At 38.2% G+C, this 16390-nt stretch overlaps 1 protein-coding gene across 7 annotated transcripts in view; it reads left to right on the top strand.

Moving 5' to 3' along the window:
• OPA1 (OPA1 mitochondrial dynamin like GTPase) overlaps positions 1 to 16390 on the top strand; it is an 87024-nt gene that overhangs the window by 41680 nt on the left and 28954 nt on the right. For all 7 annotated transcript variants that reach the window (XR_005793358.1, XR_005793359.1, XM_040484953.1 and 4 more), the window contains 7 exons: positions 383 to 447; positions 1237 to 1313; positions 7369 to 7534; positions 9509 to 9661; positions 11017 to 11125; positions 11654 to 11733; positions 15691 to 15831. Coding sequence is in view for 5 of the 7 variants with exons in the window: in XM_040484953.1 (XP_040340887.1) it covers positions 383 to 447; positions 1237 to 1313; positions 7369 to 7534; positions 9509 to 9661; positions 11017 to 11125; positions 11654 to 11733; positions 15691 to 15831 (791 nt within the window). In the remaining 2 variants the exon portion in view is untranslated. The remainder of the gene's footprint in view (positions 1 to 382; positions 448 to 1236; positions 1314 to 7368; positions 7535 to 9508; positions 9662 to 11016; positions 11126 to 11653; positions 11734 to 15690; positions 15832 to 16390) is intronic.

Below are 16390 nucleotides of genomic sequence, written 5' to 3'. Positions count from 1 at the left end.
TTGTTACTCTCATTTTACAGAAGAAGAAACTGGGGCACAGAGTAACTTACCTAAGTAGTGCACCCAGCTCATACATGGTCGAGAATAGACCCAGGATTTGAATCTTGGTGGTGTGATTCCAGAATCCATGCCTTTAGCAGCTGTACTAAGCTGTTCCCTTGTGTGTGTTGCGGATTGAAAATGGAGAAACTAAAGTCAAGGAGATTAGTTTGGAAAACTTGCAGAGGTGAGATTCTGACATGTTGAGAGCCCACGGCACTCAGGAGCCATAGGCGTGCACTCAGCAATTCCGTTAGTACAGAGATGTGTGAGATCACCTTTAACCACTGCAGCTGGGAAGAAAGAGAATCCTTAAACTGGAACACCTTTTCTTCTTCCTTAGCAACACGTTTTAACCTTGAAACTGAGTGGAAGAATAACTATCCTCGTCTACGAGAACTTGACCGGGTAACGTTTGTGTACCTCATGTATTTTGTATATGTCTTATTTGATACTGTGCTCTAACAAAAATTTATGTTGATGAGCAAACTCTGGTAAGCCAACCTGCTTCGATTTTGACCATAAGATTACTAATTTAGAGCTGCAAGAGTATATTCCCGGAGCAGTTATCTCTTCTAAGATAATTTAAATTATTTATTACATAATATTAAAAAATAATTACAGATCATAAGATACTAAAGCAAGTATTTAAAAATGTTTTTCTGATAAAATGAAGAACATTCTTTAAAGGTCTTCTAGAATTAACATATTTATGTAATACAGACTTTTTAAAATCGTACATTGACTCTTTTACCTTTTCAGCATTTACTATGGAGAAATATACTCTGATTAGTGGGACTTAAATATTGGTATTCCTTGATTTTAAAATGCCATCTTTTATAAAACAGCATCAGTTTACTAATACTAATGGACTAAATTAATATGTACTAATACATTCACATAACATTTGTTATGTGAAAAACTTACCTGACTGAATAAATGTTACATGAAAAACTACAGTGAGCATTGAATGAATAAGGTAGACATTTGTGTCAGTGTCTTTGTCCTTATCTGGCTATTTCTCATTCCTAAAAATGAGACTAGAAGAGAAGAGCATTATTTGCTGGTCATGCCTGCTTCAAACCTAAGCTCAGCCTGTTTGCCTGTCAGAGGCCTTTGTAGAGATCTCTGAAACTCATGGCAGGGCAGATTGACTCTCTTGTGAAAATCTTACTTATTTGTATCTATATTACCTAGAACGAACTATTTGAAAAAGCTAAAAATGAAATCCTCGATGAAGTTATCAGTCTGAGCCAGGTCACACCAAAACATTGGTGAGTATTTGACCTTTTCTCAAAAATATTGCTATATAGATCAGAATGAAATACTAACATTTAGTATTGTATAAAGCAGTGATTTATTGTAGCCTTGGCTCATCCCCCAAAACACTTAGTAAATAAGTAATAGTATAAAAGTATGTCTTTTTTCAAAACATAACCACTTTTGTTGTCTAACCAGGTAAGTATTTAAGTACAATAAACTATGTATTTATTTAAGTATGTTTCAGAAAAGATATTCTGAAAAATTGTTCTCTCCACAGTCTTTTTAAGTCTTGTTTCATCTTAGGTTTTTCTTTACCTTATACTTAATAAACACTTAATTTTGATTTCTTTCAAGTCATTTAGGCAAAAGTTTCATCAAATTGTGCTTAAAGATTAGTCTTTCAAAATTGGTTACTCTTGTTAGATTAATCACAGAGAACAAAACTATTGAGAAAATTGGTTTGTAAAGGGAAAAGGGTATGTGTTTTTAAGTTCTCATTTCTGAGCAGGAGCAGTTGGTGCTTTTTATAATATACACCTCATATGTTTTGTACAAATTTCAAGTTGAATTCTATTTGAGATTCTTAAAAAATAGCAGGTAAATCCATCCTTTTGAAAACTACTCCTGCAAATCTCTCTCAGGGCAAACTATCACCTTCTATTTATGTGTATGTGAATTTGGCACTCTTAAATTTATTGGAATGGGACACTAACCAGAATAGGTTCTATGTACCTCAAGTAAGCTATGTATAAATAGCCTTGATTTTTTTGCAGTCATATTTTAATGAACAAATTCATTGTACATAAATTATGTTTCTAATGAAGCCTATACTGTTTCTAAGAATTTATCATTCTTGGAATAGAACTATCCTTATTGCCATTCTTTATAAATATTTTCTGTACCTCTTCTGTTGAAGAGGTTCTGTGAAGAGTTGAAGATTATCAAAATTGAGCCTAGACCGTTAGTGTCCAGAACTTAAGTTTGAATTCAGTATTGCTAGTTTCCCCATCCTGGTGCCCTTTCTTCCTCAGTGGTGAACCATTTTCTTTCTTTAAGGAGTCAAAGTTTGCCTACTTTTAATCTCCTCTCCTTATCCCCAAAAGGATTCTGATCTTATCTATACTTGTTGATTGATTAGTCAAGTGTGTATATATATCCAGATTATCTTTGTTATTATTTGTATTTTAAACCAGTTCTGTGGCTTTCTGTAAGCCAAATGGCTTTTGAAATTGCGAGAGGTAGATGTATATACACACCCACACAGGCACATGTGTGCACACGCACATAAAGAATGAACACTACTTCCATTCTAGGTTATATGAGGACAGTATACACGGAAAGTGATTTGTAAACTGTAATAGCTGGTAATGCTGTTTATGGGAGAAAAATAGAGTGCCTCTGTAAATTCCTGGCATCACCAGATGAAATGGTTAGTGTCGTTTGGGCAGAACAGTCTGAAATCAAAGTATTCCTGCACTAAAGTGAACCATGAGGTTAAACACCGTTTATTTAGTATGCAGGTGGCTGAAGGGAATTGTGAAGGGCTGAGAAGCCTGTATTTCCAGAGTGCGTGTAGAGAAGGCAGGGGAGGGAAGGAGGACATCTAGCTGCTAGCGATGTATTTTGTGATGTATTTTGTGAGCCGCTGGAGCAGGTGATTCTGTATTTTATCAGATCAACTTTTTTTTTTTTTTCCTGGTTCTAAAGCTTGATACAAACATAGATCAAAATAGCAGGTCCTAATTGTAACTGTTCATGCCACACTGAACTCAACTGCATTGTACCCAAAATATTTTATTTTTGTGACATAGTTGATGTTGCCTTAAGCAGTATTTTGTTCTTGTTGCATAATGAATGCCTTATGTGATATTTTAGGGTGCATACCTAAGATGTTAATTATTTCATTGCCAGGACTATTTGATCTATATTTGGTGATCTGCAAACAGTGTTACAAGCGTTTTATGTCCTAAACATGATAGTTTGTTATTAAAGGCATTCTAGTCTACTGTAACTATATTTTAAGAAAGTTATTGGGGGTTTATATTCAACATAAGTTGCATTATAGGGAGAAATAGGCTCTCAGCGTTTCCACACAATATACCTGACCTGATCATCAGGGATTGATTGCTGACATTAAGTATAGGATATTGATATATCGTTAACATTATGTGACTGTTACTATAGATAGATCTTTTTTCAATACATCATTTAGAAGGATAGCTGGATGGATTTATAGAAACACTTTAAAAAATGCTACAGTGTTATGCATACAGCTATTGGTTAAAAGTACTGAGTTTATTTTGTTGAAATTTGAAAAAATGAAAGGAAAATGGGAACTCACAGTTGAGTCCCCTGACTCAGATTTGAGGAATCAGAAAAGATCTCTGATACCATAATCCTGGATTTAAAGAATAAGTGGTGTGACAGGAGAATTGCAGAGGCCAGGAGATGAGAGAAGGCAAGGGGACACAGGTGGCTGAGGGCTGTTACCTACAGCTTTAGCATAGGAGGAGGCAAGAGGCAGGAGAGAAAGCAGTACATAGAAACAAGATACAGATTATTAAGGGCCATACAAGCCATGTTCGGAAGCTTGGAACCCATGAGCACCAAGGGCCACTGAATATCTTTAGGGCAGATTTGCAGTTTAGAAAGATCTTTATAGTAGGGCAAGTGGGATGCTGTGAAGAAGGAGGCAGTGAGCAAGGAGGCCACTGGCTGCTGAAATTACTAGATGAGAGATGATGGCAGCTTGAACTTGAGTCGGGATGGTGCAGATGGAGAAGAGGAGACAGTTTTGAAATATTTGAGGAGTTACCTAGCAGATAGAATTGACAGGATTTAGTGACTGGATGTGTAGATAATGGAGAAGTTCATTAAACAGTGAGTGCATTTCTACATAGTAATTACATTGCTGCTAATTTATAGGAGTGAAGATATATTTGACAAAGATGAACATAAGAATCATAAGAATCGTCACCATGGTTTTGTATTAGTGTAAAAAAATTGAAAACTTCCATTTCCTATTTGAAATTACGTCATATTTGATTTATTCATAGAGTGTATTACTGTGATGACACTATGGAAGAATGTAGGAAATTGACATGGAAAACGGTACAATATGCTTTTAACTAACGTAGTACGTGCAATTTGATCCCCTCATGTAAACACACAAATATTTATGCAGGCATTAAATGTTTTATTGATAAATAAAGCTGTGAATAGTGGTTATACCACTGAAAGGGGACTTATGGAGGACTTACTACTTTTTCTGTATTGGTTGAAGTTATTATATAGGGTAAGTCCTTTGCTTTGAAAGAAGAAATTTCTATTTTGAAAAGTGTTTTGATTAACATGCAGTGTAGACAAAGATCCTGGAGGTACAGAGGTGAATGAGCAGAACTATAATGTTAACTGAATTTTGTGTGTTTATGGACTTTTCCCTAGATGATGGCAAAATTTAGAATAGAGAAGTCTACCATCATCTAAAACATGCTAGGAAACGTAAACAAGGGCTCAAGTCAGGGTAGCAGACGGTGTAAACTGGCCTCACAGCACTGGAGTTTACACGAGAGCTGAGGACTCTTGTCCGGGGAGAGATTTTGGAGTGAGGGGAACCTGGCTTCCACTCCCTAACTCAGCACCTTCCAGTCAACAGGATGTGAGGACAGTCACTGTTTGGAAGGGAGAGCCAGGAAAGGTCTGAGGATATATGGAATGGGGAAAGAGTGGGAATGTAAAGCGGTTTGTTTGTTATGGAACAGAGTATTGGGGGCACAATAAACATGATTATGAGGGAGAGGAGCAGGGGGAGTCTGGACAGAGGACAGCAGCTTGGTGACGAAAGGGCAGGTGAGGATGGGTGACAGGAGCTCCCTGTGGTGGACTGGAAAACAGCCTCCTTTGCGAACATTACCTAAGCTCATCAGGATTTGGTGGTCTGGGATTTTGTTATTATCTCCTCGAAAGGGTGTCTGGAATGTCAGTTCCTCCCCCATAGACCCCTGGGAGGAGGTAACAGACCAAGTCTTTTCTGACGCAGGAGTGGCAAAAAGCCCTGGTGGTCAGAGGCTGGATCCTGGTTTTTTGCTTATCTTTCAGAAATCTTGGGTTTGTGTTTAAAATTTTATCCAAATAGGAGGCACTGACAAGCTTTTTTTCTTCCAGCCTGCTCCTAAAATTTTCCACCTATCATTATGTGTCATTAACACCATGACTAAATTGACTTTGTCCTTCTGGTCCTATGTGGTGTGTCCTCTCCTCACACTCTTTCTTTTGTTTTCTGCTTGTAACCCAAAAAAAGACCTGAAAGTTAGCAAGGGGAAACTAGCAGCTAAGCCGATTGACTCAGTACACTTGACTTTACAAAAAATGTTCAGTGAGTATGAGCAGTCTTGGATGGGAGGGAGTGTTGGCGCTCCTCAACTAAGAAAATTGCATCTTGGCTTCTGGACAGCCGGGATGTTGCTGCTACAAAAATGGCTGTTGTAGACGGTTGAGGTTGCTGACCGCTTTTGGTAAGCAGAATGTTTTTTGTATGTTGTCGTATTATCTCGCAGTAGAAATTAGTTTGGGAGAAGCCAGATACATATTTTCTTGAGAGTTCAGTTTTTTTCTTCATTGAAATAGTTGTTTTTTTCTTGCTTAGAGATCTGTGGTCTTGTAAGGTACTTTTAAATTTTTTTTTTTCAACGTTTATTTATTTTTGGGACAGAGAGAGACAGAGCATGAACGGGGGAGGGGCAGAGAGAGAGGGAGACACAGAATCGGAAACAGGCTCCAGGCTCTGAGCCATCAGCCCAGAGCCTGACGCGGGGCTCGAACTCACAGACCGCGAGATCGTGACCTGGCTGAAGTCGGACGCTTAACCGACTGCGCCACCCAGGCGCCCCGTAAGGTACTTTTTAAGGCAGGATGCTCAACTTGATTATGCATCCTTTATAGTGTTGCCTTTATCATGATGTGTTGACCAGTTTTACCTAGCAATATCCCATAACATCTCTGTGCTCTGTGCTGTGGTCTGATAAATTGTTAAAATTATACCTAGAAATTCTCAGTCTTGGACTGCACTTTTCAGTCAATACATAAAAAGTCTGTATAGGCAAATAAGCACAGGAAAAGATGCTTAAAAGTAGTCGCCATTAGGGAAATGCAAACGAAACTGCAATGAGATACCACCGTAAACCTGTCAGAATGACTAACCATATCAAATGTTGGCAAGAAGCAGAGCATCTAGAACTCTCATACTGTGCTGGTGGGAATGTAAAATAGTTCACCCATTTGGACAGTTTGGCAGTATCATAAAAAGTTAACTATGTAGCTACCAAATGATCCAGCTCTTCCAATCCTAGATATTTTGCCCGAGAGAAGCAAAAGTATGTGTCCATAAAGACTTGCATGTGAAAGCTCATTACGGCTTCATTTGGAAGAACTAACGGTGGGAAACAACCCAGATGTCCAATAGCAGCTAAATATGTAAACAGATCCATGCAGTGGAATACTACTCAGCAATAAAAAGGAGTGAGACAGGGGCGCCTGAATGGCTCATCAGTTAAGTGGCAGACTCTTCATTTCAGCTCAGGTCATGATCTCATGGTTCGTGAGATCGAGCCCCACATTGGGCTCCGCACTCACAATGCATGGAGCCTGCTTCCCGTTCTTTCTCTCCCTCTCTCTTCTCTTCTCCCACTCGCAATCGCTCTCTCTCAAATAAATAGACTTAAAAATAATTTTTAAAAAAAGGAGTGAAACATTGATACATACAACAATATGGAGAAATCTCAAAATGGTTTTGCCGAGTGAAAGAAGACAGACAAAAATAAGAGTATATACTGTATGGTTGCAGTTATACACAATTCTAGAAAATATAAGCCAACCTCTAGTAACTGAAAGCAGATCCAGCGGCTAGAACTTTTGAAGATGATGGATAGGTTGGTTCTCTTGATTGCGGTGATACACAGGTTTGTTCATATGTCAGCACTGTAAATATGATACTTCAATGCAGCTGTTTTTAAAAACAATATAATATTTAAATTTGATGTTCTTGAAACTTGTTTTGTCTAATTTCAGGGAGGAAATCCTTCAGCAGTCTTTGTGGGAAAGAGTATCAACTCATGTGATTGAAAACATCTATCTTCCAGCTGCACAGACCATGAATTCAGGGACTTTTAATACAACAGTGGACATCAAGCTTAAACAGTGGACTGATAAACAGCTTCCTAATAAAGCAGTAGAGGTTAGGATATAATTTAATTAAATGGGTAAGAAGCATTATGTGAAGGGAGTAGGAGCCGTGAATTTTAGGTTTTATTCCCATCACAGCCACTTTTTCTCCTTTTAGTCTTTAGGCTCCATTTATTCTCTATTCCTTATCTCTGTGTTGGGGTCAGCCTTAATCCTATTACCAGTTACTACCGCTATAAAAATTTACTGATTGGCATTTTGTTGGTCCGAGGGCATTGGTCCTGTTCCAAAGATAGCATTTAACAAAACCAGCAAAATTTGCTTAACTGTGAACTGTTTTTAACTTTTTCTGCGAATAAGGATCCCATAAGAAAAATGTTTAATGGTTGAACTATTTCACCTATTGATTTTCTGCTGGGCTCAGTTGCACTTAAATAATCATTTCCTTAGTTAGGATCCTGCCAGAACATTAGACCAAGAATTATAAGAAAGTCCCTTAAAGAATGCTTATCTGTTACACAATGGCTATACCACGTAGTAGTTGGGTGGTCTTTGGACTCCAGGTGCTTAACCTTTCTGTTTACTTGTACAATAGGGATGATGATGTTGCCCACCTCGCAGATTGTTATAAGGAATAAATGTGCGTAATACATAAAATACTTAGACACACCTGGCCCACGGTAACTGCGCAGTAAATGCCAGCTGCTGTTACTGTGATGATGAGCATCCCCTGAGCTGATCTGCCACGTGTATTAGTCTGAAGAATGATTGCGCTCGCTCAGTAAGACGCGGTGTGTCCTGTGCCTCTTTGTGAGGTTGCTCACAAAATGAGAGTCAGTGTCAAAGATAATTTCATTTTTCATACTTACCTTGTCAGCTTCTAATTATTTGGGCGTCATTCCCCCCTCTCCTGTCCTGCTTCAGCTCTGACCGCACCTGTTTTCTCAGTTTCTTCCAGCTTCTCTTTCTGAGAGCTGGCAGCTGCTCTGCTGAAGCTGCATACTGCTGACCCCTGTCAGTTCTCCACACATTTACCCCTGAAATAGCTAGAGAGCTGCTGCCATCACTCACCAGCTCTCCTCACAACCTGCCTAAAAACATCTGTGCAGCCCCGGTCCCACAGTAGGATATTTTCACATCCTAAGGCTCGGCCGTGGAAGTGGTCATTCTATCTCCTGCCGCCTTCTCCCTTCTCACCTGGGTGTGGCGGAGACATGAGGATCTGCCAAAGGTCAGGAAACATAGATTCTAATACCTCACTGGATATTCTTGAACAGCCATCTTTTTTATGCTGTGATTTCTTCATGTTTGAAAGGACCAGGGCTAAATAAAAAACACAGCATTAACCAGCCCACTTAATCATAAGTAGATTTAGTTCTTCGTTACTTCTGGCACTGGGCTCTTCCTTCCAGGTAATTAGGAGTTAGCTGTGATAGAGCCTGAATGCTGCTGGGTTCTGTTTGAAGGTATTGATGCTTTGCTTCATATATTTGCATAAAGGCAAACATGTGAAGAAGACTAAATCGTTATGAAATTTTAAACTTTCTGCAGAATGAAAGAAGCAGGCAGACTCACCTCTTGTACAGAAGGAAATAAATTAGTGAACTAAGTCTGGGGGCTGATTGGAGTACAGACCTTAAGTCAAGGGGGCAATTTCTTTTCAGCTCCAGCTAGTGTTATGTAGGAATGTGGGTACAGTGCTGCCGGATAGTTCAAGAGAGGCTGGAAACACAGATTTTTATATGAAGTCTCTCTCTTTTTAATGTTGGCTCTGTTTGTTAAAATTTAAAACACCATGTAGGTCTAGCAAAACATGTCAGGACGCCAAATCTACCCCACTAGCTATCAGTGTGAGATCTCTAGGCCAGTGTTTATGTATGCGGCCTTTAAAAAAAAAAAAAGTGGTTTCATATGTACTTTGTGATAAGCTTATTTCATCTGTTTGGCTTTAATTCACATGTTTGTCATGTTACATATTAAATATAAGTATGTACTGTGAATACAGCTTTTTTTCTTTTAAACCTAGGTTGCTTGGGAGACCCTACAAGAAGAATTTTCCCGCTTCATGACAGAACCAAAAGGGAAAGAGCATGATGACATATTTGATAAACTTAAAGAGGCTGTTAAGGAAGAAAGTATTAAGCGCCACAAGTGGAATGATTTTGCGGAGGACAGCTTGGTATGTCATTTGTATGTTAAGGTGTCGGCCTCATGCTTTTATATAATTTCTCAAATTGGTATCTTTTTGTAGGAAGCTGTTTTTATATGGCCATTTCAATTAGGTTCTGAATTTAAAATAATGAGGGGAAAGAAATAGTTTAACCATCTGTAATTAGCTCTTTAACATTTCTCTGCTATTTCTTTTCTTGGTTAGCATTTCAGAAAAAAAAGTCAAACTTCGCGGTAAAGAGGCTTCTATTAACTTCCACAAATTGTTGTCCACTAGCCATTACATGGACCTGATCTACAGATGGCTCAGATAGCTGCTTCTCATTTTACCCTTCGTGGTAATAAAAGGAATTAGATGCATTGGTTTTCAGTGGATTTGAGTCATACAATGTTAGACTTCTAAAATAATGCTAACTGCCACATGTTGAATGCTTGCAAGGTGCCTGAAACTCTACAGTGTATTTTGTAAGCAGATTTTATTTAGTTCTTAAGCAGCCTTATTATTGTCCTTGGCAAAACTCAGACCCAAGCCCTGACTCTGCTACAAAGCCTGACTCCTGACCTTCACCAAATCCAACCACCTCCAGCAGATCTTTTGTTACGTAGAACGTTCCATCACCATAATCAAACCTGGTTAAGCACCTGCTCTCTTCCCAGGCAGTTCTGAGGAGAACTGTTGAAAGATTGAACAGTTTTCCAGGATAATGCATATCGCACTGTGGGCTGGTCATAATTGTAATTTATTTTAGAATAAGTGTTTGTTTTCATGTTTGAAAGCTATGTTCGTTCTTGTTAAATGCCTTATAAGACTAGCTTCCTGAGAGAATAGTGTCCTTTTTCATGATTCATTCAATAATTATAAAATTTAGAGATCAGTTTTCTTATAATGAAGAACTCACATTTGCTTATGATTGTCTAGACCTTTTAAGCTTTCCTCCTTTACACTTTTCATTGGTGTTAACGGTGAGACAATGGTTGTTTTTCTCGTTTTTTTGGAAATGCTAACACAGATCATATGGCAAAAAGGAGAGGTAGCGATGATCTGAATCATTAACTCCTGAGTTACTAGGGTTCTAGGTGCAGATTTTATGTGGTTACATGTGTAACATACCTCTCTCGATCTTAGACATAGCTTACTCAATTTGGGATAGGAAGAAGTCTTCACTGTTTATTTTTTGGGGAAGAAAGCTGACAAGTGGGCAGGTAATAAGACCTGAATTTGCATGGAAGGGGCATACTTTTATGTTGTTTTAGGCACATCTGTTCTTTTGGATGTTTGATAAGCTGTCAATTTGAATACAGTTACTAAGATTATAAGGCCTAGATAGATCAAAATTGGCTGTTTTTCTTTCCCTGTTATTTCAGAGGGTTATCCAGCACAATGCTTTAGAAGACCGTTCCATATCTGATAAACAACAGTGGGATGCCGCTATTTATTTTATGGAAGAAGCTCTTCAGGCTCGCCTCAAGGACAGTAAGTAGGACATGGGTTGAGTTGTGAGTATTCGCAGTGGTGAAGCGGGGGGGGGGGGGCCATCCAACTTGATGAATGTTTGTAAAATAAAGTTTAAAAAAAAAAAAGTAACTTTTCATAGCTTTGTCATTAATAACATAGTTAAATTTTTTTGTGGGATTTTTCAGTCAATGGCTTAGTAACTAGGGAAAATATTAAATAAATTGGACATACGTTCATATGTACTCCTATTCTGAAAAAACTATAAGACCATTTTAGTGTTTGCCTCTATACCTATGGAAACGGTATACCTTGCAATACCAATTGTACCTTGCGCAGATTATAAACATATATAATTAAATCCTTTCTTCTACATGTACCATATCAGTCATGTAATTTTTTTGTCTTTATTTCAGCTGACTTTATATTGATATAGCACTTTGAAATAGTTAATAAAATAAAACTATTTAATATTAGTTATAATCTATGTACTTGGTAAATGATAAAATTTTTGATGAATTTTTAAAAAGTTTTTTTTTAATTTTGCAGCTGAAAATGCAATTGAAAACATGATAGGTCCAGATTGGAAAAAGAGATGGTTATACTGGAAGAACCGGACCCAAGAACAGGTAAAAAAACAAATCTCTGGTCTTATGATATAATTTTGATTATTTTAATTCAAGCATTAAAATACCACTTTTGCATGCCTTCTAGACCAATCTTAATAATTTCAAATGTTTTATATCAGCCTTTCTACAATATAATGAAATTTTAGAATAAATAGTAAGCTATAAAAGCAAGTTGTTTTTTTCAAATGCAGTAGCTATGTTACTAAAATAGGAAATGAACCATGCTCCTTTTGTGGTTGATTACTTTGTTCATTTCAGTTCCTTGTTTGAGGTAAAATGAAGGTTGAAGTTATAAACAAAAATAAAAAAATGACACGAATTTCAGAGGATGTAGAGTAAATGTAATCAGAATGAAAGATACAGTGACTTTGTTTACCTCATCTGTTACTTCTGGATTTTTCTGTTGTCTATTCAGATTATTTTGTTCTTTTGCATTTTTTGCTGTTGTATTCCCAAAATAGGTATAAAAATTCAGACAGGAACTAGAATTACAGAATTTATTTATTCCATAAATATTTAATGAGCACTTCGGAAGAACAAAATGGTAAAGGCAAGTATAAATAAATTGACAAATGAGTAGAGGGAGGATGTATGAATCATTCAAATTCCCATCCCTTACCTTCTTTTTATTCCTTATTGTTATGGCTCCTCTTCCTATCTAGCATTTAGTCATACACCACATCTCATTCTTACATTCATTACTTAAATCAAAGAGTGAAAACAGGATATAAAAATCAAAATGCACAAGTGAAAGTAGTAATGACTAAGAAAAAGAGGTGGCATCCAGTCCTCTTTTCAGTCCGAATCCATGTAATTAGAGAAAGGAGAGCAAGATACAGAAATATCAAGAGAGAAGATAAAGAGAATGGAAAATTGCCAAATGACATATCATTCTTGTTTCCCTGTTTCCTTATTTATTTATTGTTTTGTTTTCATCTTAAATACAGAATTAAGTTATATAATCAACTTTTTTTTTTTTTTTTTCGATAAGCTGTCTGTCAGATATTAGTCCCAATTTGTCTTTAAAAAAGGGAAGGAGGGGCGCCTGGGTGGCTCAGTCGGTTGAGTGTCCGACTTCGGCTCAGGTCACGATCTCATGGTCCGTGAGTTCGAGCCCCGCGTCGGGCTCTGTGCTGACAGCTCAGAGCCTGGAGCCTGCTTCGGATTCTGTGTCTCCCTCTCTCTCTCTGCTCCTCCCCCGTTCATGCTCTGTTTCTCTCTGTCTCAAAAATAAATAAACATTTTAAAAAAATTAAAAAATTAAAAAAATAAAATAAATAAATAAAAAAGGGAAGGAACAGTCTTCCTCTTCTCTTTTTTCTGATAGGATTTTTGTGGAGAGAACCTGAGGAGGTAGACAGGGTTAGCGGTTGGATCACATCTGTCTTCAGGGAGCATCAATTATCTCTCTCGACACATGGGCTAAAAGGAGGAGGTCTATCAGAAAAGAATTTCTAGGAGAGCCATGAGACTCTAACGTGATCTGACTTTAAGACTGGAAGAAGCAATGATTGAAAAGAACTGGTGTGAGGCAGGTAAACCTGGAAGGAAAATGGTGTCCACCCATCAGGGTTTAGGGAAATTAGGCTAAAGTCTCCACAGTAATCGATGTTGGCACCTTGCCTCAGCAACTAGTGGCCAGATGCTCTCAGAGAGAAATAATTCCTAGTTGTAAACTATTTTCTCAGGAATTTGAACCTGTAGGGGGTCCCTGCAAGGGAAGTGGAAAATTAAGTTTTAAGATTAATGGGAGGATCCGTGGCCTAGGAGAGGAATATGGAAACCCTTCAGAGAAGACCCTTTTCCTTTCAGGGTTTCAGGGCAGCATACGTAAGACCCAGACTGTAGAACGAAGCCATAATTTGGAGTGTAGGGAGAGGGACATCAGGACTGCCTTGGGAGGTGTTTGTATGTGTGTGTTTCATTTTCTATTTCAAAAGAAAGCCTCCTGTCAGACCTACTGAATCAAGTTCTTATTCTCTAACCTTTCTACCCCTCTTGCTCCCAGTTGAAAACCACTGTTGTAGATCTCATTCCTGGAGGTTACCATGAGAAACAGATTATGGAAGAGGGTGAGACTGTCCCCACATCTCACACTGCAAGTTTAGGTGACTGTGTTCCTTCTGTCTTTTTGAGTGATTGATTAAGCAGGAAAAGAAATTTAAGACTGTCCTACGTTAAAAATGAGAAGTCTGTGCTCTGAAAACTACTTTTTGCTTTTATGTTGTTACTTTTTCCTTAGTTTTCTAGGGAAAAATCCATTCCTTTGGAACATTCTCACCTTGTCTGAACTGAACTGTGGAGATCTTGGTCAGGATACATGGGAGAGTAGTGTTCTGAACAGCCAGGGTGGTGGGGACAGGTGGACAGATAGAAGTAAAAACAGGACAAGAAGAGTCGGGGAGTATCATCTAAATTAAAGATTTATGGGGCGCCTGGGTGGCTCTGTCAGTTAAGCAGCTGACATTGGCTCAGGTCATGATTTTGCAGTCCATGAATTCGAGCTCCGTGTCGGGCTCTGTGCTGACAGCTCAGAGCTTGGAGTCTGCTTTGGATTCTGTGTCTCCTTCTGTCTCTCTGTCCCTCCCCTGCTCTCTCTGTCTCTCTCTCTCTCTCTCTCAAGTAAATATTAAAATTTTTTTTAATTAAAAAAAAAAAGATTTCCTTCTTACCTCAGACCAAGAGCAGATGTTTAAGGAAAATGTGAAATTTCTCTTCATTAAGTAATAGTTTTTCTAAAGTATCATGTTTTCAGAGAATATTAATTAGTAGTTTCATTTATAAACCAGTTATTTACATTTACATTTTATTCTTGAAGTACTCAGATACTGTAGCTTGCTACAGTTTGGGGCAGAGTGCTGTGGTAGTAACTTGTTTAGAGTAATCAGTGAATTTGAAGCTAGCTTCTTTTATCATGCAGTTTTGGAAAGATTGAAAAAGGAAAGATAAACATAATTTGGCACTGTATAAAAGTCTTACTTTCAAATTTATCACTAGTATATGTTTTCCTCCTTTGGTCCTCAGATTATGAACAGTTATAAAGAAGAGATTGGAGGTACATTTAAAAATGATAGGCATCGGGGCACCTGGGTGGCTCGACAGAGCAACTGACTCTTGGTTTTGGCTCAGGTCGTGATCTCGCGGTTTATGGGTTCGAGCCCCGCGTTGAGCTCTGCTCTGGCAGCACGGGGCCTGTTGGGGATTGTTTGTCTCCTTCTCTCTGCCCCTCTGCTACTTGTGCTCTGTCTCCCTCTCTCAAAATAAATAAACATTTAAAAAATATAAATAATAAAAACGATTGACACCTTCGGGCTCCTGGCTGGCTCAAACTATAGAGTGTGCTACCCTTGATCTTGGGGTTGTGAGTTTGAGCCCCATGTTGGGTTTAAAGATTATTTAAAAATAAATTTAAAAGAAAAGGAATGATAAGCACCTTGCAGAAGCAGTTTAAAGCACAATTTTTATTAGAAATCTTTTTTTTTAAATCCCAACTATGAATTTCATATTTATCAGAAAAGAAGCCTATCAGCAGGTGCAAGTTCTTACAGCCGTCTAGTTCTTAGATATGAGGCATTTATTAGAACATTATCTCTTCCCATATATTCAGGGTACTCTTTCCTAGACTGATATCCTACTCTAAGGTCAAGAAAGTATACAGTAAGCTACCTGGTGCTGTAGCTTCGACAATAAACCATTTCATCAAAAGCAAAATATATAACAAATGTGGCTAATTTCTTGTTTGTTTCTTTCTCCTCATATAAGTCCAGTTTATTCTGCTTCCCAGAGCCATTGTCCTGTATCCTAAGCTGGGGACTGTGTTCTTTCTTGTTTTCTGTGTGGGGCTGGTCACCTATTGTGTAGGAGCAGTGTACTTAACTAAAATCAGGGCTCTGTTTTTATAAGTGTGGCAAATCATGAACCATCTAAAGCAGAATTCTCTTTTAAACAATTTCCAAGTTTGTCCACAACGAAACCAAGAACGAATTGGAGAAGATGTTGAAGTGTAACGAGGAGCACCCGGCATATCTCGCAAGCGATGAGATAACCACAGTGCGAAAGAACCTGGAATCCCGAGGGGTAGAAGTGGACCCAAGCTTGGTAATAAATATTGCGGAAAAGCCTGAACTTACTTCCTTAATCTTTGTTCTTGCGGTAAAATGTTGCTACTTCTCACATGTTACTCGGATATAGAAGTGCTTGACCTGACTTGGGTCACGTGTACTTTTGCTGACAGTAAAAACAGTCACTTTGGTTGTGTACAGAGTAGAGATTTATTCTTGGTGGTGTTTTCTTACGGGTAATACTTTAATTTGTAATGAGGAGTTTGAGACTTGGAAAAGTGAAGTACCTGGGCATGTTCAGCAGTTAGCTCTTGTAAAAGGAGGTGAAGCCCAGTCACATCTCTGCACAACGTTACGCTGTTTCAGATTGCAAAATAGAAGTTCTGCTTCAGTGTGTTTCATTTATATATATATATATATATATATATATATATATATATATATGTATGTTTTCTCTGTCAAATGTACCTTTAATCAGGGACGCTGGGTGGCTCAGTCGGTTGAGTGTCTGACTCTTGATTTCAGCTCTGGTCATGATCCCAGCGTGGTGGGATCAAGCCCCATGTCAGGCTCCACGCTGAGTGTGGAGCCTGATT

Source organism: Herpailurus yagouaroundi, unplaced genomic scaffold (genome assembly GCF_014898765.1).
Source record: "Herpailurus yagouaroundi ecotype Mexico unplaced genomic scaffold, PumYag 162, whole genome shotgun sequence".
NCBI classification, from domain to species: Eukaryota; Metazoa; Chordata; class Mammalia; order Carnivora; family Felidae; genus Herpailurus; species Herpailurus yagouaroundi.
Note: the sequence above shows the minus strand (reverse complement) of the source record. Positions and strands in the feature narration are given on the sequence as shown.